At 37.1% G+C, this 26,563-nt stretch overlaps 1 protein-coding gene across 2 annotated transcripts in view; it reads right to left on the reverse strand.

The window, feature by feature from the left end:
* The window catches only part of LRP2 (LDL receptor related protein 2), a 198,578-nt gene that overhangs the window by 94,725 nt on the left and 77,290 nt on the right, over positions 1 to 26,563 (reverse strand). For both annotated transcript variants that reach the window (XM_086718833.1, XM_086718832.1), the window contains exons 14-27: positions 24,413 to 24,615; positions 22,586 to 22,726; positions 20,119 to 20,322; positions 13,759 to 13,951; positions 11,888 to 12,013; positions 10,859 to 10,989; positions 8,137 to 8,274; positions 7,482 to 7,763; positions 6,080 to 6,319; positions 4,734 to 4,853; positions 4,521 to 4,637; positions 2,677 to 3,054; positions 1,232 to 1,480; positions 5 to 216 (exon numbers count right to left, since the gene is read on the reverse strand). In XM_086718833.1, the coding sequence (XP_086574959.1) occupies positions 5 to 216; positions 1,232 to 1,480; positions 2,677 to 3,054; positions 4,521 to 4,637; positions 4,734 to 4,853; positions 6,080 to 6,319; positions 7,482 to 7,763; positions 8,137 to 8,274; positions 10,859 to 10,989; positions 11,888 to 12,013; positions 13,759 to 13,951; positions 20,119 to 20,322; positions 22,586 to 22,726; positions 24,413 to 24,615 (2,734 nt within the window). The remainder of the gene's footprint in view (positions 1 to 4; positions 217 to 1,231; positions 1,481 to 2,676; positions 3,055 to 4,520; positions 4,638 to 4,733; positions 4,854 to 6,079; positions 6,320 to 7,481; positions 7,764 to 8,136; positions 8,275 to 10,858; positions 10,990 to 11,887; positions 12,014 to 13,758; positions 13,952 to 20,118; positions 20,323 to 22,585; positions 22,727 to 24,412; positions 24,616 to 26,563) is intronic.

Genomic DNA, 26,563 nt, shown 5'->3' on the forward strand with positions numbered 1-26,563 from the left:
TTACTACTCTTCTATCTGTTCCGTTTAGAAACGCACTCCAGATTGTACCCTGACCTCCATCAGACCAAAAGACACGACTACTGATTGAATCAAAATCAATAGCTACAATGTGAGACCCATTCCGGACAACTGAATAGATATTGTGAACCTGGGAGGTGATATTGTCAGCAACAATTTGGTTCCGACTTGCCACAAGTAGCAACAGACTTTCGGATGCTGTCCAAGAAGAAAATGCACAAATGCCAATGAATCAGGGAGCAACCACAATTAAATTAAAACATCTCTTAAATATTTGATGCAATACTTTTGATAACAGAAGGAAGATATAATTCCAAACTATCGTAATAGGGAAAGCAAATTCCTAAAAAAAAAATAATTTAATCACTTCATTCTTTATCTTGATAGTTAGCTCATTTTCATGAGTATTTAAAACCAGCTTTTTCCAAAATATCTTTTTTCCTTGAGTTATACCCCAGCGTTTGCCTAAATATCAATCTGGAGCAAACTACACTTGCATTGTTCCAGTTACTATTTGTTACTTTTGCAGTTACTTTTGAATTTTATCTTCCTTCCTAGAATGTGGGCTTCCTGATAATTCTTCCTGATAAGAATTGTGTCTTAAATATTTTTGTTTTGCCTGAGGCACTGAGCTGTGGCAGAGACTTTTAATTATCTCTCAATATCTCTTCACTTCCTTTTTAGTAATAAATCATACCAAGTTTTAGCATGGTGCACAGCCTTCCCCCGCCCCTGGACTGTCTACCATTCAGCCTCCTACTTGAAAAAGAAACTATTATGATAACCTTCTTTATTTGGTTATTTTTTTAGGTGAACCATCCAAATCAATATCCTAATAGCTAGTATAATCACTTTCACATAGTAGAAACTGAATTAATATTGGTTGAATTGAATCAACCAAGCATTATATATAAAATGCTTAAATATGATATAGAAATAATTTTTAAATAATATAAAAGCCACTGATACTTTAAATAACATAAAAATCAGCTATCTATTTATATTTTACTCTCTATTTTCCAAAATATCCCAAGATCTTTATCATTATTAACTTATTTAATCCGCACAATAAACTGTGGATTAAGGAGTTACATAACCCATCCAGGCTTCAACTCCAACACTGTCAAATGCCTGCATGCAACATTTGATCTTAAACTCTGGAGTGTGCTGTTATTCTGGCTGGAGGTAGTTCACTTTCAAGTTCAGTTATTACCTGTAACTTTGCAAGTCCTTCCGTCAGTGTCTAACGTGTATTCTTTATCACACCAGCACCGGAAGGAACCTCTCATATTGTAACAATGCTGGCTACAAAAGCCTGGGACATCACATTCATAGATGTCTTCACAGGTCTTAGAGTCATTGGCAAGCAGGTATCCTGATGGGCACACGCATTGAGCTCCATAGGGCCCCTGAACACATTGGTGAGTGCAACCACCATTGGAATCTGAGCAGCTGTCCTGGTCTAGAATAAAGAAAGAGAAATCACAAAGGAAAAAAAGTCAGGAATCTTTGCTTTTTTTTGTCCCACCCTGTTGTAATATTTATCATACGGTCTCATGCCATCTTCATTGTAATACCTGGGTAAGAGCTAAGAGCAGCTATTCACTTGGATGAGCTCCACAGGCTAGTCAGTGTCTGCTCTAATTTCCTTAAGGATTTACTCTCCTCCACAATCACTGTACTTAAACCACTTTTTTTCACTACCACTTCTATTATAATTCCATTTAGTGCCATGAGAGAAACTTAGGGAAATACTGTCGACATCAAAAAACACAACTGTCATTGAGAAAGAATGAAAAGAGACCTAAATTACTTCCTGCTTGCTTTCTGACATTCTTCTACCTATACAGAAATGAAAGATGAGACATTTAAGAGCAAGGCTGGAAGGTCTATGAAAGGGAATAAATGGAAAGGGAAAGGAAATAAGAACATTAGAGGGCACAGATCCACCAACATGCCATCACTCCTTCCTTTCAGGGCCACAGCAACAATGCCTGAAGCCACTCAAAGTTGGTTCACATGGCTGGTATGCAAATGCCTCTATTTCCATGTGTACTCTAACTTATTTTTAAGAGACGTGACAGGAAACATGCTCCAGAGAGGGAAGTAAGTCAAAATTACTAGAATATTTTCAGCACAAACACAATCCATATAATATCATAAGAATCTAAAATATTTTGCAATCATACCTGGCTGGGGTTCATCTGAGAGTGAGCATTGATTAAAGAGGAAAGAAAGAAAGGACAGCAATTAGGATTACATGCCAATCACAGGATTTTAATCACAGCAAACACAAATCCCCGGACTTCATTTGCTTTGTGGCAAGTTCTGATTGAAATTAGAAAATATTAAAGTTAGAAAAACTTAGGACCACAATCCAAAACAAAAATTAATTTGACAATCTAATGGCCACATTTAGTCCCATTTTTCTAAAAAAGAAGTAAAAACACAGAACCAAGTGCAAAGGATTTAATGAGAAATATCATCCAGTGGTGATTTATTTGAAGTCCATGATGCTTATCCCTACACAGATTTGAATTCATAGAGGAACTGAAATCCCTTCCTTAAAGCTGCATAGGGACTCTGACAATGGTGATGCACAGAAGGCCACTGCTCAGAATGAATTTATGGCCATTAAACTGTGGTCAGGAAACTTACTGCAAAGTGGGGATTCATCTGTCCCATTGGGGCAGTCAGAGATGCCATCACACACTGCACTCAGATTCACACAGATGCTATGGCCAGGGCACTGCCATTGCCAACTGGGACAGTGAAAGGCCTGAGTAGGGCAGTCCTTCTCATCACTCATATCCCTGCAGTCATTGTCCCCGTCACAGAGCCAATCTCTGTAGATGCAGTTTCCATTATCACACAGGAAGTGAGTTGAAGGGCAGGTCTTGGGGGCACAGCCGTGATGCTCATCAGATCCAAAGATGCAGTCTGGGTGCCCATCACACTCCCAGCTCTTCGGGATGCAGACACCATCTGCTTGGCACTGAAATTCATCTGGGTGGCACATCCCAGGAGGCCTAGTTGCTAAGATAAATGCATGGGAGAGATGAGCTTATGAAGGTAATTCATAATCCTTTTTATATAATTCCTAGATTAAGAAGAAATGATTTTGGATCAATGGTGGGTTTCTGATAATGACTATAACAAATTTAATATTAAAATCTAGAACGATATAGGGTTCTCAGACATTGCAGTGCACAAAAATTTTTCTACGAGTCCGATTTGTCCCTGAATCAAAAGAAAATCGTTTCATGTGTTTTTGACGTTCGTTCAACTACAGGTTAATAATAAAATTCATCTTATTGTTTATTAAATAATCACCAGTTCACTTCAATAGAATTCAAATTGCCATTAATTTGTTACTTTGAATTGATCAGTTTAATATCAAGTATTTGGATGTTATTAATTTTCCCTCAAATGAACTACATCCAATGAAACCAGCACACAATAAGTAAACAAAGGGTGACAGTAAGTCCTTAATTCTTTGCTAAGTTTCCACTATGCCAAGTTTCCTCCCAGGGACCTTGTAAGGCAACCACAAGTCAGTGGCAATTGGTAGTTTAACCACAAATCATCACATAAGCATTCCATGTTTTCAACAGAAAACAGGAACACCAGTGACTATGAATTTCTGGGTGTTGTATACATCTATAAAGTATTAAGCATTTTATTTAACTTTTCTTTTTATACATAGGTTTAAAAACTTATTTTCTGAATGGGGAGGAAAATTGATAAACACCTGCTTTTCATGGTCTAAAACACCATTATTCTAACAAGTGATCAACTTAAATCCATTTGACACAATTAGTGAGCAATAAAAAATCATGTCCACTATAGGTCTCTAGCCCATGGAGATTATAGATCCGTCAGATTTATATTTTATGAAGTTCTCCTTGAATCCTAAGACTAGAAGGAATGTCTTTTCCGTGAACCCAATTGAATTTTATCTGTATCATTTCTAAGGCCTTCATTAACATGTACCTTGCTTCAATTATTTCTTATGTTATATAATTTCTCTTACCCTACTCTAACACATAACATCTTAGCAGATATTCAGCAAAAAATAGCTACAAAAGAATTCGAGTCAAATACTCCACACCCTATCTATACCATGATTTGACCGCTCTACTGAAATTTAAAAGAAACAATTAAGATATCATTATATATAGCAAGCCTCAAAAATTTGAAACCCACGAATTTGGGATGTCCTAGGAAATATTCATAGTGAGAACAAAAATATCTAAGAAACATGGAACCTACTTAAGAGACTGGAAAGTGCCCATTTGTAAAACCACTTGATTCACAAATTTAAGTTATTATTTGGAAATACCTAGTCAACTCTACTGTATATTCAATACTGTATATTCAGTACTCTTTGATAATAGTTTGTAATTTAAGCTGTCTTCTCTCCAGTGTATGCGAATTAGAAAAAACCTGTGGTAATATGAAATGATTCCTTGGCCTGAAACATGTAGGAATATGGTACTTACAACAGTCTACCTCATCAGAGTGGTCATTGCAGTCAAAAACACCATCACAACGATATATGTTGCTAATACATCGACCCTCACTGGCACATTTGAATTGGGAAGCAGTGCAATTAATTACTAAGAATGAAAAAAAAAAGCATTCGAAATTAGCTCAAGGAAAAAATGACTACACATTTTTAAATGTCATGAATAAAAATAAAGCAATCCACTTACCACAACCATTTTCATCAGATCCATCAACACAGTCCTTGTCCCCATCACAGACAAAAGATAGGTCAATACATCGATGATCAGGACAACGAAACTGACTAGGTAGGCATGTCTCTGTAAATTCTAACGTCATTCAAAAACAAAACCAAGTAACAGTTTATTTCTTGTTCAGTGTGTACCGGACCAACGCTGCAAAATGCTTAAGGAGATACACAGGTTATCTCATTTGTACATGTGTTCAAAATTCCTTCACATCAGCCATATAGCCAAAGTCAGCCCAGAAGAGTACTCAAAGCCAGGACAGTTTGAGGGAAGAGGAATAAGAAGATTATAGGTCAGAGTCAGATTCTGTGATTAAACCTTGAAAAATACATTACACTTACCGAAGTGAGCATCATGGGCTTGGACTGGACTATACCTCATGAATACAATTGGGTCTGTGACTCTCCACCAAAGCTAAGCAACGGAGCCCAACTGGGCACCATGGTCAGCCTGACCCACATGCCGCAACAGTATATAGACGGATCATGACTGGATTTAGTCCAAACTCTAAGCAGAACGTTTCTAGAAGCCAGGGTCCTACCTTGCTAAAGAGACATACCCTTAGAGTCAGATGTGCTGGCTGTCCCATCCACAATATGAAGCTATATTAAATATAGACGCACAGAATGTGAAAGCTAGAAGAGGTCTGAAAACCCATCTGCTACAGAGGGAAGTGACTTGCCTAGTCATGTAACCAAGACTAGACCTTGGTCCAGGGAACTCCATCCACCTTCAACTACTATTGTAGACACAAAAACAAACAACAACCTAAATGAAATCAGAACTAGCAAGATGAAAAGCGGGCAGACAGCACCAATGAAACTTAAATTTTCTGTGCTTCTGTGCTTTATTCCCTTTTTGCCTGTATGAAACAAAAAGAAAAACCAATAGCCAAATGTCTTATATGATTTAGAAAAAAACAAATTTGTGATATATAGATAGATAGATATCTATCTATATATCTATATATCACAAATTTGTTTTATATAGATATAGATATCTATATCTATCTATATATACATACATACATATAGTGGATATATAGTGGAGGAATTGTTTCCCACTCGTGTCTGGATGTTAGACAGACACAGTCCTTTTTCTGCATCCATAAAACTCAGTGATCAGAGGACTCTAAGCATCTTTACTCTTTACTCTGATAGCCTATTGATACAGGGATTGACAGATGGAACAATGATTACAATCCAACAAAAACTGTGTGAGCCTCAGAGGAAAATGTGCAAGGCCTACTAATTGTTCAAATCTATTCATTAGACTGACCTACCAAGAGAAGTCTGCGCAAAACTTACCGCAATTCTTCTCATCAGATCCATCTGCACAATCATTATCTGTGTCACACAGCCAGCTCCTTGGGATACACAGATTATTATCACAGGTGAATAAGGATGCAGGGCAGGAAGTGGGTGCCTGGGACGGACAGTTCTGCTCATCACTGCCATCCACACAGTCATTCTGCTTGTCACACTTCCAGTGTGCAGGGATGCACTCTCCGTGGCTACAGGTGAACGCTGAAGATGCACAGGAATTATCTACAATGGAAACAAACTGGTCACAAAGACATTTGCTTTTACAGCCCTATTAAGTGAGTTCTTACCTTGTAAAGGCCCAGTTCTTCAAAGGGAGCAAATATACAAAATAAGGAGAGACGTGCACGTCATTCTTATCATCACCATTGGCTGACATTTATTTAGCAATTAATTGTCATAAGCCAGGCATTTTTCTAAGTGTTTTATACATACTTTTTCTCTCTTAATCTTCACAAGTATACTGTGTGGTATGTATAATTATCTGCATTTTACAGATGAGGAAACTGAGGCTTTGAGACATTTAGGAATCTCCCTAAGATTCAATCTCTAGTTGGTGTGACCTGAGACCCATCCCGTATTTCTCAGCTACACTTCGTCTAATCTCAATTTCACACTTAGTCTAAAGAAACCTTGAAAAGGTGTCATTGGAAAAACGCAAACTGATAAAATATTCAGGTAAAAATTTGTACATTTAAAACAAGAAGAAAATTTTAGAAATTTCAGACAAGTGGGCACTTTTATTTTCAAATCTGACACTCTTCTTTCTCTCCAAAAAGACAGGTTATCACTATTATTGATCTCACCTTGATAGAGAGTTCTTAGATTTCAATGATTCTTTTTTTAAATTTTAATGGAATGCTTTTGTTTTCTACAATAGCATTCATTAGGCCCCCGACTTTATAAACCAGATTACCATGGAAAGAAGAATGTAAACATTAAGACCATCAGTTCACCCCTATTTTACTCCAAAGTGGGGGAAAGGAAATATACCACTTGAAATTTTCAAACGCAATGATTACAAGTACCGATTATGAAATATATTCTTTCAGATACTAAAGGTTATAATCTATTTATTCTGACTTGACTTTTGGAGGAGCTTGTAATGACTGCATTGGTCCAAACATCCAATGTCAGATAAAAACAAAATGTTGCTGAAGATAGCCCAAATCAATGGTAGAAATCAACTGTAGCATGATCTATGAATGATATTTACTATCTAGCTTCCTAAAGCCTTGGGGGTACATATTAAAAAATCCAAACTTCTAGAAGATATTTTTCCCCCACAGAGATAACCCAACCATAAAAAAGAAAAGAAAGAAAAAAAAAAAGGTCCGCCTCTCTGTTCTATTCGTCACTGAGTATCTCCTATGTATAAGCTACTTACTAAATTTGCCACATAGGTGCTCATCGCTGTTATCATGACAGTCATCTACTCCATCACAGCGGTAGTGACTGGGCACACATCTGCCGTTGCTACATGGAAAGGAAAGGGCACCACACTGCTCCAGGGGTGGTTCATGGGATGGGTCTTCCTGGCATGTCAAGTGATTAGAAGTCAAATTCATTCCATACGGACAACCACACACCCGCTGGAAATTTGGCACTGGGAAGCAGAAGTGGCTGCAGTCACCGTTTGGATGTGTGGGTCGGTTACAGTAGTTAGAACCTGCAAAGCAATGAGGGAGACAGTGAGTTATGTACATTTCCACTGGGTTGATCACAGGGTTAGTGGTGAAGGAAAACAAATGGGAAAGAACAGTGTTCACACCCAACACTAAAAAGTAGCTGCTTCTTAGAAATCAACATGCCAAATGGAACATTCAGTTTAAACACAGAAAACGTCCTAAAATGTGTTTTTCCTGACAATATCTTTAGGATTAACAAAGTTGAACAGAGATTGTTAAGTCTTACACTATTTAACTATCTGGGTAGCAGGAATATATAACAATCGGAGCTATATTAAATGATACATACTAAAAAGTAAAGGAGCCACCATATTAAACAAAATACAACCATGTAAAAGAACTTGGCAACCTCACCAGTCTGAGTGTTGGCATCATATGATTTCACATGCATTATATTAGTGATGCCGCTTCGGATAACTCTCATGTCTCCACCATCCATTTTCCTCACTCGAACGATGGCACCCAGTCTCCAGTCGGTAAAAAACACATAGTCTAAGAAGAAATACCAGTGATTAGTATTATCATCACAGCTCACTTTGGAAAATGCAATAGACTTGTAACGCTTCTTGCAAATGTGAGAAGATTCTCCCACAAATATCTGTAATATATTTCTGTGATCATTTTCTGTGACTTATTACTCTCTAGAAATGGCTCCTTAGAAGGCTACATATTTAATGATACCAGAGTTCTGGTTCAGGCAGGCATGTATGGAGTATGTATTGTGATGGTATTTAATAGCAATTAGGTTTGGACTTCCATAGGTAAAAATAAAAAATTGGATTATTCAATAGAGCATTAGATGTGTCTCATATGACCGAGTTCTTATCCCACCTAAAGCACTAAACTTCTCAGTGCTTATGGGCAAGTACTTAACTGGATGAGGGTTCTTTTTTTAGTAAAATTAAGGAAATAACTAAATCTCTAAGCTCCCTTCCAGATCAACCCTTCTATATATCCCATGTCTTAACTGAGGACACTAATTTTGTAGCTCTGGGGATCAATCAAATTATCCACAGAAGTGTGCCTACCTCTCCAACTGTAGTAATATTCCATGAAGTTCAAAATAGTTAGTCATGTTCCCTTTATGCTACCAGAGCAAGAAAGTAAACACACACATTTTGAATAGAATCAGTGGATTTTTCTTTTTAACAATACTTTAAAATTCCCAGCTAACCAAAAAATGCCAAAAATGCCACAAATTTTATCATTAGACCAATTTCCCTTATCTGTGGCCTAATCAATGACTAATCAGTCACTGGACTTACTAAACCTTATCTAGACTGACTGACAATCTCAATCCCACCACTCATGAAGGTATCTTACTATACTTAAATAGATAAGAAGTTCAATAAACCTTTCACTCCTGTGTGGTGCACAGATAGCCAAGCATATCTAGCCTTTCCATAAAAAGAAGGATAATTTCTATGGTGTTGTGCAATCAAAGAATTTTCCAGGGGCCCGTGGGTGGCTCAGTCAACTCTTGGTTTCAGCTCAGGTCATGATTTCCCAGTTTGTGGGTTTGAGTCCCACATCAGGCTCTGTACTGACATGCAGAGCCTGCTTGGGATTCTCTCTCTCTTCCCCCTCTCTCTCAAAATAAACTTAAAAAAAAAATAATTTTCTATAAGAAATTCACAATGAAGGGCAGTGTTGGGAGAAACCTACTATTATTATTATTATTATCATCGTTATTATTACTATTATTATTATTATTTGGGGAACATGGTGTTGCTTTTGTGAGTATGCACTAAAATTTTTTTCATACTGATGAAACCAAAAGGTATTGAAAGTGCCTTTTTATTCAATCCCAAAACATTCCCTCAAGGAGCAGGAAAAATTTAACATTCTTACAATGTTCCTATGTGACATCAAATGGCTGTCTGACATCATTAGTGAAAAGGGAGTAAGTGGAAAGGCATAAATAGAAAGGGGTGAGTATGTAGAATTGACTCATCTCATCATAAAAACTTACTCTCTCAAGAGCATTTTTAAAATATTTTTAAATACCATGCACTCCTCCACAGATAAACAGACAGCAGGATGGAACATGCAATATATTTACTACCTATTCATTCCACACTATATGCATGGGAGAAAGTCTTTGATTTACAGTCAGTATCTAGCCTGTTAAAGCACCTTGCTAATTATCCAGAGTAGGATGTTCCATCCAAGTACACAAGTAGCATATGGTCCAGGGCCTTTTGTGGATCACAAAACGGCACTAACTGGACTAATTATGGTTTGTCAAACAGAACCAGGTTAGATTTGAGTCTCTCTTCATCCTCTTGGCCTGGCAATTTTGTATAATGCGCAAGCTATACAATCATTTGCAGAAACCTTGTGTTCAAGACTAAATAAACCACCTGTTTCACAATGCCAAGCTACACTCAACTCAATACCACAACTCCACTCAAGAGGGGAGCCAGGACAAGGAAAACTGAAACACTGTGATCATTGCTGCTGTGTTTTCCAGAATTTCACACCCCCAAGCAATCTTTACTAGCAGCATTAAATTATCGGAAAGGTTCATGAAAAAGCAACTACATCTCGCTATTTTTCACAAGACATACACTAATTTCTATATAACAACAATGATATCAGTTACCCAATATGTGTCTAAAAAGTTTCAGAGTCATTCAGTGCCTATGCAGTTGATAAATATGTGTAGTAGCTTTCCCACATGAATTCTAAGAAGGTTTTTACAAAGAATAACAAAACACAAGACACCACAAACACTCCTAGTGTTTTATTCTTAAAAGTGATAGAATCAGTAGTTTATTTCTTTGGGGGATATTTATATCATAGAGTACTTGGGGAGTTTATAATACATGTAATCTACAAAATGCTGTACCTATATAAATTGTCAATTATTATCTAAAAGCGTCTAAAACAAAAAATTCACAAAGTGAAAAAAAACCAAATGTTTTGTCTACACATAATAGCACCATTCTCATTTTTTGTATTCTAAAGTAACCAACTTTTCTGGAGTTGTGAGATTGCCAAATGAGGATGAGTCTACTGTTAACAATTTGCAAAGTATAAAAAAAAAACACACTTTTATTGCTTCAAAGCATACCTCCAAAGACAGTAAGTCCAAATGGATGTGTCATCTGCTGTATATGGCCCAGGTTTCTTCTGTCTAAGCCATCAAAGGTGCTGTGCTCAATTTTATCAAAAAAGGCATCTACCCAGTACAACCGTAAAGCACTAAAATGATAAAATACTTAGTTATCTGTTATCCAGAAACTAGTAATGCACCCTTTCCACGGAGGACAATCATAAATGGTATGTTCAGTTGAAACATTTATTAAACAAAGTTTTAAAGATTAGATTATACTCATTAAAAATGTGATAATTTTTGAAAATGGCATGATTTCATTCTTTTTCATCACCTTACTTATGCCCCCCACCAATGATACAATACGTTCTAACGAAGCAATTTTTAATTGTCTTAAAAATTTTTTAATGTTATCTTCCAGTTAGGTATTTTATTTTTCTCCTGGTTAAGTCCATAAGTTAACAAAATATTGGTAGTAATCTATGTTTAAAAGACTACATATATTTCTTCCTTTTGTCTCTTCTATAGACTACTTTGGCATTCATCTCTGTAAGCTTTTTTACCCCGTTATCTTTTCCTATGTTCCTAAATCATCAATTTCCTGAGAACTCTATCCTATACTTCAAAATTCTCCCAGAGAATATATATGCAAATACACATTTGTTAATTAATTGACACTAAAGATTTCCTACCCACAAGATGCTCCCTATGAAAATTACACATCTCCTGAACTTCATCAAATCCCCTATCCTACTTCTAATGTGATTTCCATCTTGCCTCCTCTGTATGGACCTCCCACAAGGTCCTATCATTCTGCTCCCTCTATCAATATCCTCAGAATGTTCATGAGTGCATTAGTTTTCATCCCAGCAGAAGCTGGCTAACTATGTGTTCTTTGTGTCCTTGTATCATACCATGTCCTTCTCCCAGTGCCAATGATGTAAAAATATCTGAGTGCAAGTAGTACCAGTTTCCTCACTCCATCATACTGCTTAATGTGGTCCACACTAAGAGGGAACTTAATAATTCACAATGATTCCTACTTACCCCCAGTCAATGGCCAACCCATTGGGCCATCCAAGAGTAGTGTTTACTATAGGCAAAAGGTTAGATCCATCACTCCATGCTCTCATAATTTTAGCAGGACGGAACCAATCAGTGAAGAATATATACCTAGAAAAAGAGGTAATAAATCAAAAATGTTAACACTGGAACAAACTACATGACTCAGATTTTCCAGAGACATGTTACAATTTCATTTTCTGTATATGTTCTTGGGCTTATGCAGAAAAAATAAAATCTGTTTAATAGGCAAGTTTAGTGTCCTATCGATCTCTTAATTAAAAATTCAGGTAGCAATATATAACTAAAGTCATAAATACAATGGCATTAAACTGGGCATCCAGAGCAGAGAACCAATGTGCTAGATTTGGGACATGAAACTATTGTCACCAAGTAGATTCTTTAAAAAGACATAATTCAGGTTACATTTTAAGATTTTATTTTTTAAGTAATCTCTAAACCCAACATGGAGCTCGAAACTACAACCCCTAGATCAAGAGTCACACGCTCCACTGACTGAGCCAGCCAGGCACCCCTGGGTTACTTTAAATACTCCCAAGTTGTTGAAATGAAATAATATACTATGAGCAAGAATACAGATTTTAATCTCTCTTTCCTCTCTGGATTAAACATCTAGGTCACACTAGATAGCTCTTTAGTCATCTTCCACAAGGAAAGCATTTCATCTCGGTTGAAGAATGCACCCAAACCAACTCTCACTCTCTATCCAAGGTAAACTTTTATTCTGAGGAGTGACAAAAAGAAAAATCTAGGGGTAAAACAAACAAACAAACAAACAAAACTTTTCTCTCTCATATGACCCTTAAAATTAGTCTTTCCAAAACATAATTTTCTAAAATGTGACTTCATATTATTTAAATGAAGGAGTCAGTAGGAAAGGAATTTAACAGCTCTTCAAAACCAAATGGCTAAGATTTAGTTTAAGATAAGTTCATTAGGAAATCAACTCTTTACAGGGCAATAAAATGTATTATTAATAATATCACCAGTTTTTAAATGTTTCTTACATTATTTCACAGGAAGAAATTTAAATACAAAATAAACACTCTAGAGGCATCATACAGAGTTCTTTAGACACAAAGGCTTTGTAGTCAGATAGGTCTGAAATTTGAGTACTAACTGTTGTTTATCAGGTATTATATCTTCCTGGCTCACAAACCAGCTTTTGAATTAGACAAGATTATGTAAAGTGCTTACTCTGTGTCCTCCAGAAATCAGGTTTTAGTGATTTACCACTCACTTTTTTTCTTTTTAAACTCCACTCAAATACAGCTACCAAGCTCAGACTTGTTCCAAACAAACATATTCGCTATTAACCAGATTTAAATAAGAAAGGTAAGAACCTAAAAGGAATAGTATAAACTGTTCGGTCTTTTCTTGTCTGACACCACCAATCACGGAATGGTTAAACATGAAACTTAGTCTGTGGTCTGAAAGACTTTTTATTCTGAAAACTACTGAATGATTAAGCAAGTTTTGCCACGCTTTGTATCAATACATTAAAGCAGGGAAAGAATTTGATCCTTTCCTGATAATTCCACTGCACATTCAATCCTTTTCTACTGAATCTGTATCACATTGTTGGTCCTCTTCAATTGTGGAAAAAAAAACACACTTCAGTGAAGACTGGGAAAGCTGAAACCAAGGAGAAAGTGATTTCAAGGAGATGAAATGATTCCTTAAACTTATGCTATGCGGATAAAATTTAAGGTGATTTCAATTTATGTAGTTCAATCTTGTATTTGCTGAGCTTGCCAAATAAATGTGGCATCACTTTTCAATAACTTTAAAAGACATACAGTTTCAGGCTTTTCAGGAAACATAAACACACTTACCCAGCAATAGGATGAACTACAATTGATCGTGGGTTATTTAAATTCTGGATTATTGCACGTCTCGATTTATCAGCTAACCTCATGACACTGATACTCCTGTAAGAAGCATCTGTCCAATAAAGATTCTTTGAAATCCAATCAAAAGTCAAACTTTCAACACTTTCCACCCTGTTGGCGGTGAGAATTTCTCTTCCTGTAAGTTGAAATATGAACAAGGTTTAAGCTAAATATATTTTATGCCATACATTTTCCAACTACTGCATATTTAAATTGTGTCAGAGTTATAACATATTTCAGTAACCCACGTGGAATTCTTAAAAAACAAAACAAAAACAAAAAAAAAAACACTGCTGAGCAACGAGCAACCACAGAGATAAAACTAGAATCTATCCATTCCCAAAAGTTTGGATCTCAAAAAACAGATATGATTCTGATAAATTGAACCAGAAGTGGTATGCCCTACATTTACTCCCTTGTTCAACCTTCCAGAAAAAAATTTCTCATTGCAGAACATCTGAAAGAAGAGAAGATACCTGAGTTCACATATTCACAAGCACCACCCACAGAGAGCTCTGATAAGCCACCAGGTACCACCGGCAGGAGATCTCTGAGGTGTGACCACCCAACCTTCTCAACAGCCTTTCAAACTGCAAAGTTGCCCTATTTTGAAAAGACCAGCAAAGATTCCAAATGGAAATCAGAGGTACAGGAGGAAAAAAAAGGCCACTTTTCTCTTGGTGAAATTTTTATGTCTTTTCCCCTTTTTCTTATTTTCATTAAGGAAATCTGAATCACAGTCAATAACACTTTTTTTGAAGTAGGGAAAACCATCGTAGTGCTTTTTCCATTCATTTACTTAGCAAATTATAAAAGAAAGTCTTCTATGTGCCAGACACCATACTAGATACTTAGGAAACATAATATTGCTAATAGTATTTGTAATAATAGCTTATATTGAGCACTTACTACAAGCCAGGAACTGGCCCAAAGATTTTACATGGAATCATCCATCATCACAACAGTTCAAGGAAGGCGGTATTATTAGCAACCTTATTTTGTAGATGAGGAAACGGAGTCATAGAAAAGTGAAGCATCTTGAAAGAAGTGTGGACACTGCCTTTGAAGGATTTATAATGAAGTGGAGGCAATTAAACTAAGAGGTAGAAATCAAAAAGTAATGGGTATTTTGACAGATGTGCATGGAATGGTATGAAACACAGACTCCAAATGAAGCACAAGGCGAGGTGGAGGTGTGGACAGTTTTCCCAAAGGAAGGGGTGAATTAGGTGCTGTAGGAAAGGAAAGACTTGGAAGTGAGAAAGAGATTGAGAACTCCACGTGTTTTGGAGGTTAGTCAGTTAATGACAGAGGTTAAGAGAAAGGGAGAAATTTAGGTAACCACCAGACCCTGGGAGGAATGGGGGTGGGGAGGGGTGATAAGAGGGAAAGGGACAGTGGTCATGCTCTACATGCTCTAAGGCAGGAAGTCTTACGTGGAGTAAAGATGTCTACTTACATCTGTTGGTTTTGAGGTAGTTGTGGGATATATGGTGAGATACATAAAAGGCAGTTGGCATTATGGGTGTGAATCTCAGAGAGCTGGGAGGGAGATTTATGGAGGGATATTTATATCACCTGAAAAAAGTCTTCCCTGATCTTTCCCTCATTTGCCAGGTTAGGAGGAAAATCATTCAGTAAATGCCTTACCATAAGTCTCCCCATTCTAATTTATAATGGCTACATAAATGGTAATCCAAGACGCTGAAGGCACAAAATTATGCAGAAAATAGAGGAGAAGAGACCCACATGTTGAACATAGAGAACACGCCTATATAGGAAACAGGCAAAGAAGGAACGACCTCTGAAGAACACCAGAAAGATAAGGAAACGACATTGGAGGTGACCAAGATGAGAAGAGTGTGAAGTGACATAGTTGGCAGATTGAGATGGAGTGAGGAATAAGTGGAAAGTATAAATGTGGAAGTGAGAACAGGAACATGTAGGCCAATGTTCCAAGAAGTCCAACCATGAAATGAAAGAGAGAGAGAGCTGCAACTAGAGAGACACTTGGACTGGGATGTGGGTTGCACTTTTAGGATGGGAGAGATTTGATCATATCGGAGTCCCTTGAGAGCTTCATTCAGCTGATCTTGACTTTAACCTGATTTCTGACAACTCATTCTCTACATACGTACTCAATGACACTTATTCGTGGAAAACAGCAGTGTAAAACCTCTCTCACCAAAGCATACTATAGAGTGTTTTAAAAGGTAACTTGCTCATTATGTAGACTTGAAACTGACAAAAAGCGTGATGAGAATTCCAGTTTGACAAAGCAGAAGGAAGCTGATCTGTAGGAGACTGAGCCTACATGTGGCAAAAAACCTAACTCTGCTTTTTGGTGAAAGCTAACATTGACTGGAGTTCTCCAAGCTCAGTGGACCTAACTCTAGTCTTCAGATAGATGCAGTCTGGTTGAAAGTAGAAGACTGCCCACACATGTTTTCTCCTCTTCCTTCCAAACTCTACTAACATCACAACAAAGGGACAGCAGATAAGAGATTGTGACACTTTGCAAGAGAAAGGGACTGCAGGGACTGCAGGTAATAACTCACTAAGGGCGGGGGGGGGGGGGGGGGGGGGGGGGGGGGGGGTGAGATGCAAACTAAGTCCAGCAGGGGGAAGACAGACACACACACACACACACACACACACACACACACACACACTTCAACATATTTGGGGTCAGAGATACCGGGCTCTGCGACACACAAGGGTGAAGAACTAAAGTGCTTAGTTACAAGTTGGTATTAGAAGCAGTGAGACCACCAGGTCCTTCCCGGATCCTGAGCAATTCTGCCACTTCTGTCCATCTACCTCTTCTAACAGACCAGCAATCTTGTTCTCTGGAGGAAATGATGCAGAGACGCTGTGGGCTCAAAGACACCACAATGCACAACGGCACTGCATCTGCTGGGTGGAACAAAACTGAATACAGGCAAATTGTGTGACTAGTGAACTGAAGGGTCCTTGGCCCCCTGTCCTCTATACTTCTCCTATAACACAGACGGCAAGCTATCTTCACCTCCTCTTAATCCCCATACCAAGGAGAATGGAGACATCTAATAAGGACAAAGGACTATCCCTAGAAAAAGATTTACTAATATTGATGTTTGGAAGCTCCCCAACAGAAAGTCTGCCTCAATATCTGAAGTTATCCAGCTGATGAGGCCCATACAGACAGAAAGACCTTCTGGTAGCTTAAACAAAAATCACAGAAATTTGAAGAAAGCTTCCATCATGGGGGAAAAAAATGTGTAGTTAACGGTGTTATATTTGTTTCACATGTACAATATAGTGATTCCACAATTTTGTATATTACTCAGTACTCATCTAGGTAAGTGTAATCTTAATCCCCTTCACCTATTTATGCCCCCCCCCCCACCTCCTCTCTGGTAACTATCAGTTTATTCTCTATAGTTAAGAGTCTATACTTTGTCTTTTTCTTTTTTCCCTTGTTCATTTGTTTCTTAAATTCCACATATGAGCAAACCATACAGTATTTGTCTTTCTCTAACTGCCTTATTTCACTTAACATTATACTCTCATGTGTTGAAAATCACAAGATTTACTTTTTTACGACTGAATATCATTCCATTGTATATATACCACATTTTCTTTATCCATTCATCTATTAATGGACATGTGGGCAGTTTCCATAATTTGGCTATTGGAAATAAGGCTGCAACAATTAGGGGTGCAGATATCTTTTCAAATTAGTGTTTTCATTTTCTTTAGGTAAATACCAGTAGTGGAATTACTGGGTCATCTGTTAGTTCTCTTTTCAATTTCTTGAGGAATCTCCATACTGTTTTCCACAGTGGCTGCACCAATTTACCTTCCCTGCAATGGTGCATCAGGATTCCCTTTTCTCCACATCCTTGCCAATGTCTTGTCTTTTTGATATTAGCCATTCTGACTGGTAGCAGGTGATGTCTCATCATACTTTTGATTTTCAATTCCCTAAAGATTAGTGATCTTAAGCATCTTTTCATGTGTCTGTGGACCATTTTGGACCATTTTGATGCCCTATTTAAGACAATGTCTATTTGGTTCTGCTGTCCATTTTTTAATTGGATTTGACTGCTGTTGTTGTCGTCATCATTACTGAGTTAGACTGAGTTCTTTATGTATTTTGGATATTAACCCCCTTAACCAATATATAGTTTGAAAATATCTTCCTCCCTTTCTGTAGGTGGTCTTTTCATTTTGTTGTTTAGTTTGCTGTGCAGAAGCTTGAGTTTGATGTAGTCCCATTCATTCATTTTTGTTGTTGTATTTGTGCACAAAAACTTACTGCCAAAACCAATACTAATGAACTTCTCAAAAACTTACTGCCAAAACCAATACTAATGAACTTCTTCCCTGTGTTTTCTTCTGGGAGTTTTATGGTATCAGAAATCATTTTTTAAGTCTTTGATCTACTTTGGTTAATTTTTTGACTTGTGTGAAGTAAGGATCCAATTCCACTGTATTACATGTGTTTCTCCAGTTTTCTCAACACCATTTGTTGAAGAGACTATCCCAATTTCCCATTGGTTATTCTTGAAACCTGTCTCAAATATTAGTTGGCTATATATGCTAGAGTTCAGTTCTGCGCTCTCTATTTTGTCCTAATGTTCCATAATGTGTCTATTTTTGTGTCCATATCATACTGTTGTTACTGCATTGGCTTTGTAGTACAGTTTGAAATCTGGAAGTGTGATACCTCCAGGCTTGTTCTGTGTCCTCAGGATTGGTTTGGTTATTCAGGGTCTTTTGTGGTTCCCTACAAATTTTAGGATTGTTTCTTCTATTTCTATGAGGAATGCTTTTGGTCATTTGATAAGGATTGCACTGAATCTGTAGATGACTTTGGGTATTATGACCATTTTAATAATATCAATTCTTCCAGTCCATGAACTTGGGATGTTTTTCCATTTGTATGTGTCTTCTTCAATGTCTTTCATCTAAGTTTTGTAGTTTTCATTTTACAGATCTTCTACTTCATTGGTTACATTGATTCCTAAGTATTCTATTGTTTTTGATGCTATTGTGCATGGAATGTTTTGTTTTTACGTCTTTTTTGGATGCTTCATCATTAGTGTAAAGGAAAGCAACTGATTTATGTATGTTGATTTTCTGCTCTGCCATTTTATTGAAATTATTAATTAAATTGCAACAGTTTTTGACTGATTCTTTGGGATTTTTTGTATATATAGGGTCAGCAGCAAATAACTGCCTTTTTGCTTCTTTCTTTCTAATTTGGATAGCTTTTACTTCTTTGTCTTACCTAATAGCTCTAGCGGGGACTTCCAGCACTATATTGAATAGGAGTGGTAACAGAGGGCATCCTTGCCTTGTTCTTAATCTTAGGGGGAATGCCTTCAATTTCTCTCCATTCAGTATAATGTTAGCTGAGTGTTTGTTGTACATGGCCTTTATTATAGTGAGATACGTTACTTCTATACCCACTCTGTTAAGAGTTTTTATCATTAAAGTATGTTTTCTTTTGTCAAATGCTTTTTCTGCATCTATTGAGATGATTGTGTGATTTTATCTTTCATTTTATTGATGTAGTGTATTACATTTATTGATTTGCATATATTGAATCATCCTTGCATCCCACTTGGTCATAATATATAACCCTTTTAATGCGTTCCTGAATTCTGTCTGCAATATTGTTTATTTTGTTGAGAAGCCTTGCATCAATATTTACCAGAAGTTATGGCCTACAGTTTTCTTTTCTTATGGTATCCTTATCTGGTTGTGGTATTTGATAGAATTCTCCAGTGGGTTATAAAATCCAAATATAAGATGATGTCATCATCCAATAAAGTACACAACAGTAAAGTGTGCCTGATTATAATGTGTCTCTCTGTGATGATTATGAAGATATTAACAGAACCCAAATCAATTGAAAATTTATAGTAAATCGACACTCACATATTAATTCATGTTTTTGTTTTTGGGGGTTGTTTTTTTTTTTTTTTACTATTATTTCAAGCCCAGCATCCTTCCCAGAGAGATCCTCTGGCTGCTTGAATATGAGGAATAGCTTCTAATCAATTAACCCATTACTGACTCTCCTTTTATGGAATGTCAGCTTCTTTTATATTAACATTTCTCATCATTAAAAATATACCCTTAAGAAAAAGTTTTTGTTTTAACTTAAGTCACAAAAAAGTAATGGCTCTCTTTCCTTATTTAAAAATATTTAGCAAGCCAAGTAAGTTCTAGTTAGAAAATTATTATTATTATTATTATTGTTATTATTAAAAAATAGACAAAGCATGCAAAAAAATTTTAATGTATTCTCACCTGTGCCATTGATATTTTGTTTAAAAATCATGTCTTTTGATGTATCTGAAAAAAAGATAGTGTTCTCTTGGGCATCAAAATCAACCCCAACAAAGAAAGAAGGATTTCCTGTCACTGGAACTATGACATCTTCTTGGGTAGACAGGTTGAACGGGATGCCACGAACAGCCACCTCAGATGAAAAGATCAGGAACTGCTTAACAACTGTAGGAAGAAGAACACATCGCCATGAGCCACAGGCTGGTTCTTGAATTCCAGAGAAATTACTTATACATCCACAATGCACATTTTATAATTCAGAAATGTATTTTGAAATAAACATAAAAAATAAATCTGTGGAAAACATAGTTGGAAACAATGGGAAGAGAGGAAAAAAAGATAAGCAGCTATGACGGCAATATAACTATTACAATCTTTCTTCTTCTCGAGAAATTTATCCTTAAGATTTATATAAAACATGGTCCATAGGCTGAATTTCTAAGGCAGTATTAACTGACCTGCATAGTAATTCCATCAAAATCCTTGCTTTGGATTAACTTTTGAATAGACATCTATACCAAGAATCCTACTGCAGTTTTTAAGGTATTAAGACCAGTGAAGGAAGAATTAACAGTAACCAGGTAAGTTATTTAGAAATAAACAAAGAAGGAAAAGATGGGAGGGGAGAGGAAAAATAGAGGAAATAGGGGAAAAGGAGTGATTTTAAAATCAAAGAAGGAGACAGTAATAGTATGTCAGGAAATCAAAAAGAGGTATACCCAAGAGGTATACCCAAAAAATTAAAATTGCAGGAGTTTAAGTGCAAAATTATTACACAATGTAGTGTCAATGTAATAGTCAGAAATACATGGCTTTTTAAATGAGGGTGATTTTTATCTGAGTCTGGGATTACCTACAAAGTCAACAAATTTGGGGTGCCTGGGTGATTCAGTTGGTTAAGCAGCCAACTTTGGCTCAGGTTGTGATCTCGCAGTCTGTGAGTTCAAGCCCCACATTGGGCTCTGTACTGACATCTCAGAGCCTGGAGCCTGCTTTGGCTCCCTCTCTCCCCCCTCTTAAAATAATAAACATTTTTTTTTTTAAAGTTAACAAATTTGTCCCTGGTAGAATTAGAGAATTTACATTCCAAGCCCAAAGCAGCACCATCTGGGGAGCAAGAATTTGTCAAGGCATTAAAAAGGAGAGTTTTCAAGGTGAAGACAAGAGAAACAAAAGTTGTAAGAGTGTGCATTTCATCAGCTGAAGCTGAGGCAAGAGCCTAATCATGAGAAGATGTGTAGGCAACAAAAGAAGAAAAAGGGGCGCCTGGGTGGCTCAGTCGGTTAAGCATCCGACTTCGGCTCAGGTCATGATCTCACAGTTTGTGGGTTCAAGCCCTGCTTCAGGCTCTGTGCTGACAGCTCAGAGCCTGCTTTGGATTCTGTGTCTCCCTCCCACTTGCTGCCCCTCCCCCACTTCTGCTCTGTCTCTCTCTCTATCTCTCTCTCTCTCAAAAATAAATGTAAAAAAAATGTAAAAAAAAAAAAAAAGAAGAAAGAAAAAGAAGAAAAGAACTGAATTGCATCCCACAGCATAGAGGCAGATACAAATAAAATCTGAACTGAAAAATGAAAAACTAGATGAGTAAATGAGCTGCCCCAGCACTTAGTTTGCTGTGGAATGCAACAATAAAGGCAAGGCTTTATTCCCAATAAAGTTAAGGCTACCAGCTAAAGTGGAAAAAGTATACGCAATAGAGAAAAGAACTCAAAATTAAATTGTATGGAATTTTAAGAGAATAGTTTAGGGGCACCTGGGTGGCTCAGTTGGTTGAGCGTCTGATTCTGGCTCAGGTCATGATCTCACGATCCGTGAGTTCGAGCCCCACATCGGTCTCTATGCTGAGAGCTCAGAGCCTGGAGCCTGTTTCAGATTCTGTGTCTCCCTCTCTCTCTCTGCCCCTCCCCTGCTCACACTCTGTCTGTCTGTCTCTCTCTCTCTCAAAATAAATAAACATTAAAAAAAGAGAGAGAAACGCGGTCTGTGAGTTCGAGCCCCGCATCGGGCTCTGGGCTGATGGCTCAGAGCCTGGAGCCTGTTTCTGATTCTGTGTCTCCCTCTCTCTCTGACCCTCCCCCGTTCATGCTCTGTCTCTCTCTGTCCCAAAAATAAATAAACGTTGAAAAAAAAAAAAATTTAAAAAAAAAAAAAAGAGAGAGAGAGAGAGAATAGTTTTAAAAGGAGAAAAAGATTTCAGGAAGGAGACAAAGGGGAAAGGAAGTCCAAGGAAACCCTCAATGTGCAATTAAAGGAAAGACCCATGGGACAGCTTTGTGTATGAAGGGAGTAGTGCCTACTGAGGAAGATGCTCTGTCAGCCACCAAAGGCTTATTCACCATTAAGTATGACAGCTGGTCCAGTCCTGTCCAAAAGCAGCATATACCCTTCTGCTGCCTGCCAAAAAGAGAGCCCAAAAGTGATTTCTTACCAACACAGTGGCGGTTATCCACATCCAGGCTGAAACCAAAGGTGCACCTGCAGCGGTAACCCAAACCATCATTATCTGTTCTATGGCTGAGGACACAGACCTGTTCACAGCCCCCATTGTTATCTCCACATGGGTTGTTAACTAGAGGAAAAAATATACAGGGTTAAATCTCAGTTAGAAATGTATGATTGCCAAAGACATGTGAAACCACTTTGAGCCCTGTAGGTGAAACAGAATAATGGGTTTGAAACTCAGAAACACCACCGCTGGTTGTTGCTGTGTACATCCACATTTACCTGCTCTGACTCTCCCACCTACTCTCAAACGGCAACACACAGGGTTCCCACAGCTAGATAACTTTGGGAATTCTTCTCCCCAAGACAATTATGTCAGACCCTGTCTGCCAGCCTCAGTGGTTAGAAAGTAACTGCCTCCCCCCAAAAAACTTTAGGGTTATTTTTACCATTCATAAGATATAATAAGTAACTATTATTCACTGGATGCTCGCTTTGTAAATAAGCCAATTTACAATCAATGACTCTAAGAGCTAAATATTATTATCTCAGTTTTATTACTGCCCAAGATTATTCAGCAACTAAACTGGAAGTCAAAACCAGATCTGATTCCAAAACCTTACATGCCTGCAATACAAACCAGTTTATACTTCCAAAACCCATTCTCAAAGGAATGACTGAAAATGCTCACTGTACACAAAGCTTTTGTCATGGCCAAAAATGTCACGTCTGCTTTGAAAATTACCTTCTTAACCTTTGACTTACTCTTTAAAATTATCTCTTTACCTTCTCAGGTGGATTGATTTAGGGAAACTACAAAGAAAAATAATTTGGATGATAAAATTGGGTAATATTTTTGGTCAAGGACAAATAGGAATTTAGTAGCTGATAAACTGATTATTGCAAATAAATATTTCAAAAATGTTTTCAGGGGCAGCATGCATCTTCAGCTAACGTATGTTTTCCCAGGATGAATACACTGAAGGATATTCACCTGAATGTATCAGTTCTAGTGGCTGGTTTTTTGTTTAAAGAAAATAAATAAACCTAATTATAGTCCTTCTCCACTGTAAAATCAAACCCGCCACTTAACAAGGGAGTTTTAAAGTAAAATCTGCCTTTCCCTGAATTAATGTTCATTGATTGTAAACTTTCTATCAACACAGAAAAGAGCCATATACAGTCATAGTCATGCCAATTTAAAACAAGACTTACTATAAAATAACAGATGTCTATACAATGTCTCGATCAAAATAATTTTTTTTTGATGTGACCAGCCTATGACACCAAACACAGTCAGCCTATGACAGACCCAATGCAAACCAAAGAACAAGTGTCATACATATACAACAGAGAAGAAGAGAAATTGGTTCTGATGTCACCTCAACTTGGGCATGTTATTTTCTTCTTCTGGGCCTCGATTTCCTCAAATTTAATATTAAAGGATTGAATACAAGATTTCTCCTAGTAGAATAAGAATACATATTTTGGTTTGCTTTGTTTGCTGTCTGTCCCCACCATTTAGACAGGACTTGGCACATTGCTGGTGCCAAATAATATCTGTAAAAGACATCTCTAAGTTCCCTGTAGATTTGGAATTTTAACTCTGAAATACGTCAATTTCTCCAGCAGGCCCCAGGATCTACAGAGCCAATTTCAGAGAGTTTAACTCTCTAGATAACCCTCCATATATTTGAAAATGCCACCTAAATCTCATGATATCGCTCATCACTAACTTCCATGGCTGTGAAAAAAAATCTTTCTACCAAGGCTAGTACTGAGCAGGATTTCCATTGTTCTGGGGCAAACATACCATAAGGCTGCCTGAGGGAATGATAAACAGTCACTCCAAAGGGCCTCAGGGAGGTCTGGAGGTACACTTGTGGACTGGTCTCCGTGAACTTGTTTGCCTTCATTACAGCCATCTTTGTCCAATCAGTAAAGTATACATAATTTTCAAACAAGCTTATTCCAAAGGGATGAGGAATGAGTGAGCCTCCGTGGACGACCGTCTTCCTGTTGCAAAAGATGTACATCACACAATTTTTTTTTTACCTTCATTTTTTTTTTTAATTTTGTTTTAAGTTTTATTTATTTTTGAGACAGGCAGAGACAGAGTATGAGCAGGGAGGGGCAGAGAGAAAGGGAGACACAGAATCCGAAGCAGGCTCCAGGCTCTGAGCCGTCAGCACAGAGCCCGACTTGGGGCTCAAACTCACAAACCGTGAGATCATGACCTGAGCCAAAGTCGGACGTTTAACCGACTGAGCCACCCAGGTGCCCCATACCTTCATTTTGATTAAAGGTGGAATTAGTTCAAGTAAATGCTTAAAAAGCTAAGTAATCTCTTGATCCAAATGTAGAATATATAGAAAAATATTTTTAAGTTGTAGGTATATCTCCACCTACATTTGATAAAAAGATTTTCATGTGTCTCTTGGGAAAGACCCTTGAAAATAAAATTCTAGCACCAGTCCTAGTTTATTCTAGACTTTTTGAAAAATTACTGTTTTCTCACATGCTTCTTTAAGGTTATCACACATAAAAGGGGAAGAGGGTTAAGATGTGAGATACCATTTTGAAATCCATAGGTGAAAGAGTATAACAAGGGAATGGAAATGTAATAGCAGATACCTTCAACTTACTTCACGCTGCAGCATTAACCATTTCTTAGCAATTAGGGAGCTGGATAGTAAGTAGAACAATTCCAGAACAACCATACAGACCTATTCCTGATGTCATTCTGGAAAACCAAAAAATAGCACGACTACTGTCATGCCTCAGGATAAACCTGTTTGCTCACCACACTTGTAGTGGAGGCACATAGTGGCCAGAGCTGCTTTACGTAGAAGAAAATACAAGTAAAAGGTGCCAAGCAAGGATAATGTCTGCCATAAGTTCTTCTACATCAGTGATAATTCACTTAGGCCACATAAAGAAAGTGAAGTAGAAGATGGTTCTGAGAAAAAAAAAACTTATTTTTTGCCTCGTGGCAAAATAGAAAGACCTTCAAGAAAAATCTTAAGAGCCCTGAAAGCAAAAATGCACTATAGAACTCTAAGAACTGAAGATGCTAAGGTTTCACACCAAAATGTAAAAAAAAAAAAAAGCAAAAAGCAAAAAACAAAAACAAAGAAACCTAAGGGGGCAAGTAAGCACACACTTTAAAACACTCAATAATGACATGGCACATTAAGATTAGAGAATGGTTTTTCTTTTTCATTTAGCAAATTCCAGAACCCTGAATGCCACCTGCTGGCACAGCAATAGGCAGTGACTTTATGATTTCAGCTGTACTCATGAGTTTTAATATAGCTCTTTGATGTTGCTTCACAGCCAGCAAAGCACTCAAATATTTCTGAAACTACATTGGTTTTTTTAGGTTTTATGTTTTACTTGAACCTTAGCATAAAAATAGTTAGGCTATCCAATATAATGTCAAAACACCTGTGAAAGAGAAAAAAAATTTAGGCAATTTCTCAATTGTTTTTGTGTGACTTATTGGGTTGATTGATATTTTACGTTAAAGTGATTCATATTCTCATTATGGGAACCAGTTTCAGTGATAAGAAGTCACAGTCTTAATATCCAATCACTTCATTTCATCAAGTAGAGATTGTTTTAAGAATCTGAAATCTAGTGGTAAACTGTGATACCACCCTTGAAATATAAAGAAGAAAAAATATAATATTCCTTCCATTAAGAAAAAAATAAAATCAAGTCATTTGGAAAATTAAATTGGGCAGTTTATTTGCTGAATCCACAGAGTAGTTTTTGCTAGTCAAATTTAAAGACTGGTTTAACCAATTTTTGAAAATATGAAAAAGAGAGAAACTAAAACAGTTAACAATTTAACTAATACAGTTAACTGTAATCAGACTAAAAAGATGAAATAAAAAGTTTGTCATATTTTGGAGAACAGAGGGTTACTACTGGAGAGGTTGTGTAAGGGGCATTAAGGAAT

The sequence above is a fragment of the Puma concolor genome, chromosome C1, assembly GCF_028749965.1.
Source record: "Puma concolor isolate L17-30 chromosome C1, mPumCon1.1.hap2, whole genome shotgun sequence".
In the NCBI taxonomy this organism is placed as follows: Eukaryota; Metazoa; Chordata; class Mammalia; order Carnivora; family Felidae; genus Puma; species Puma concolor.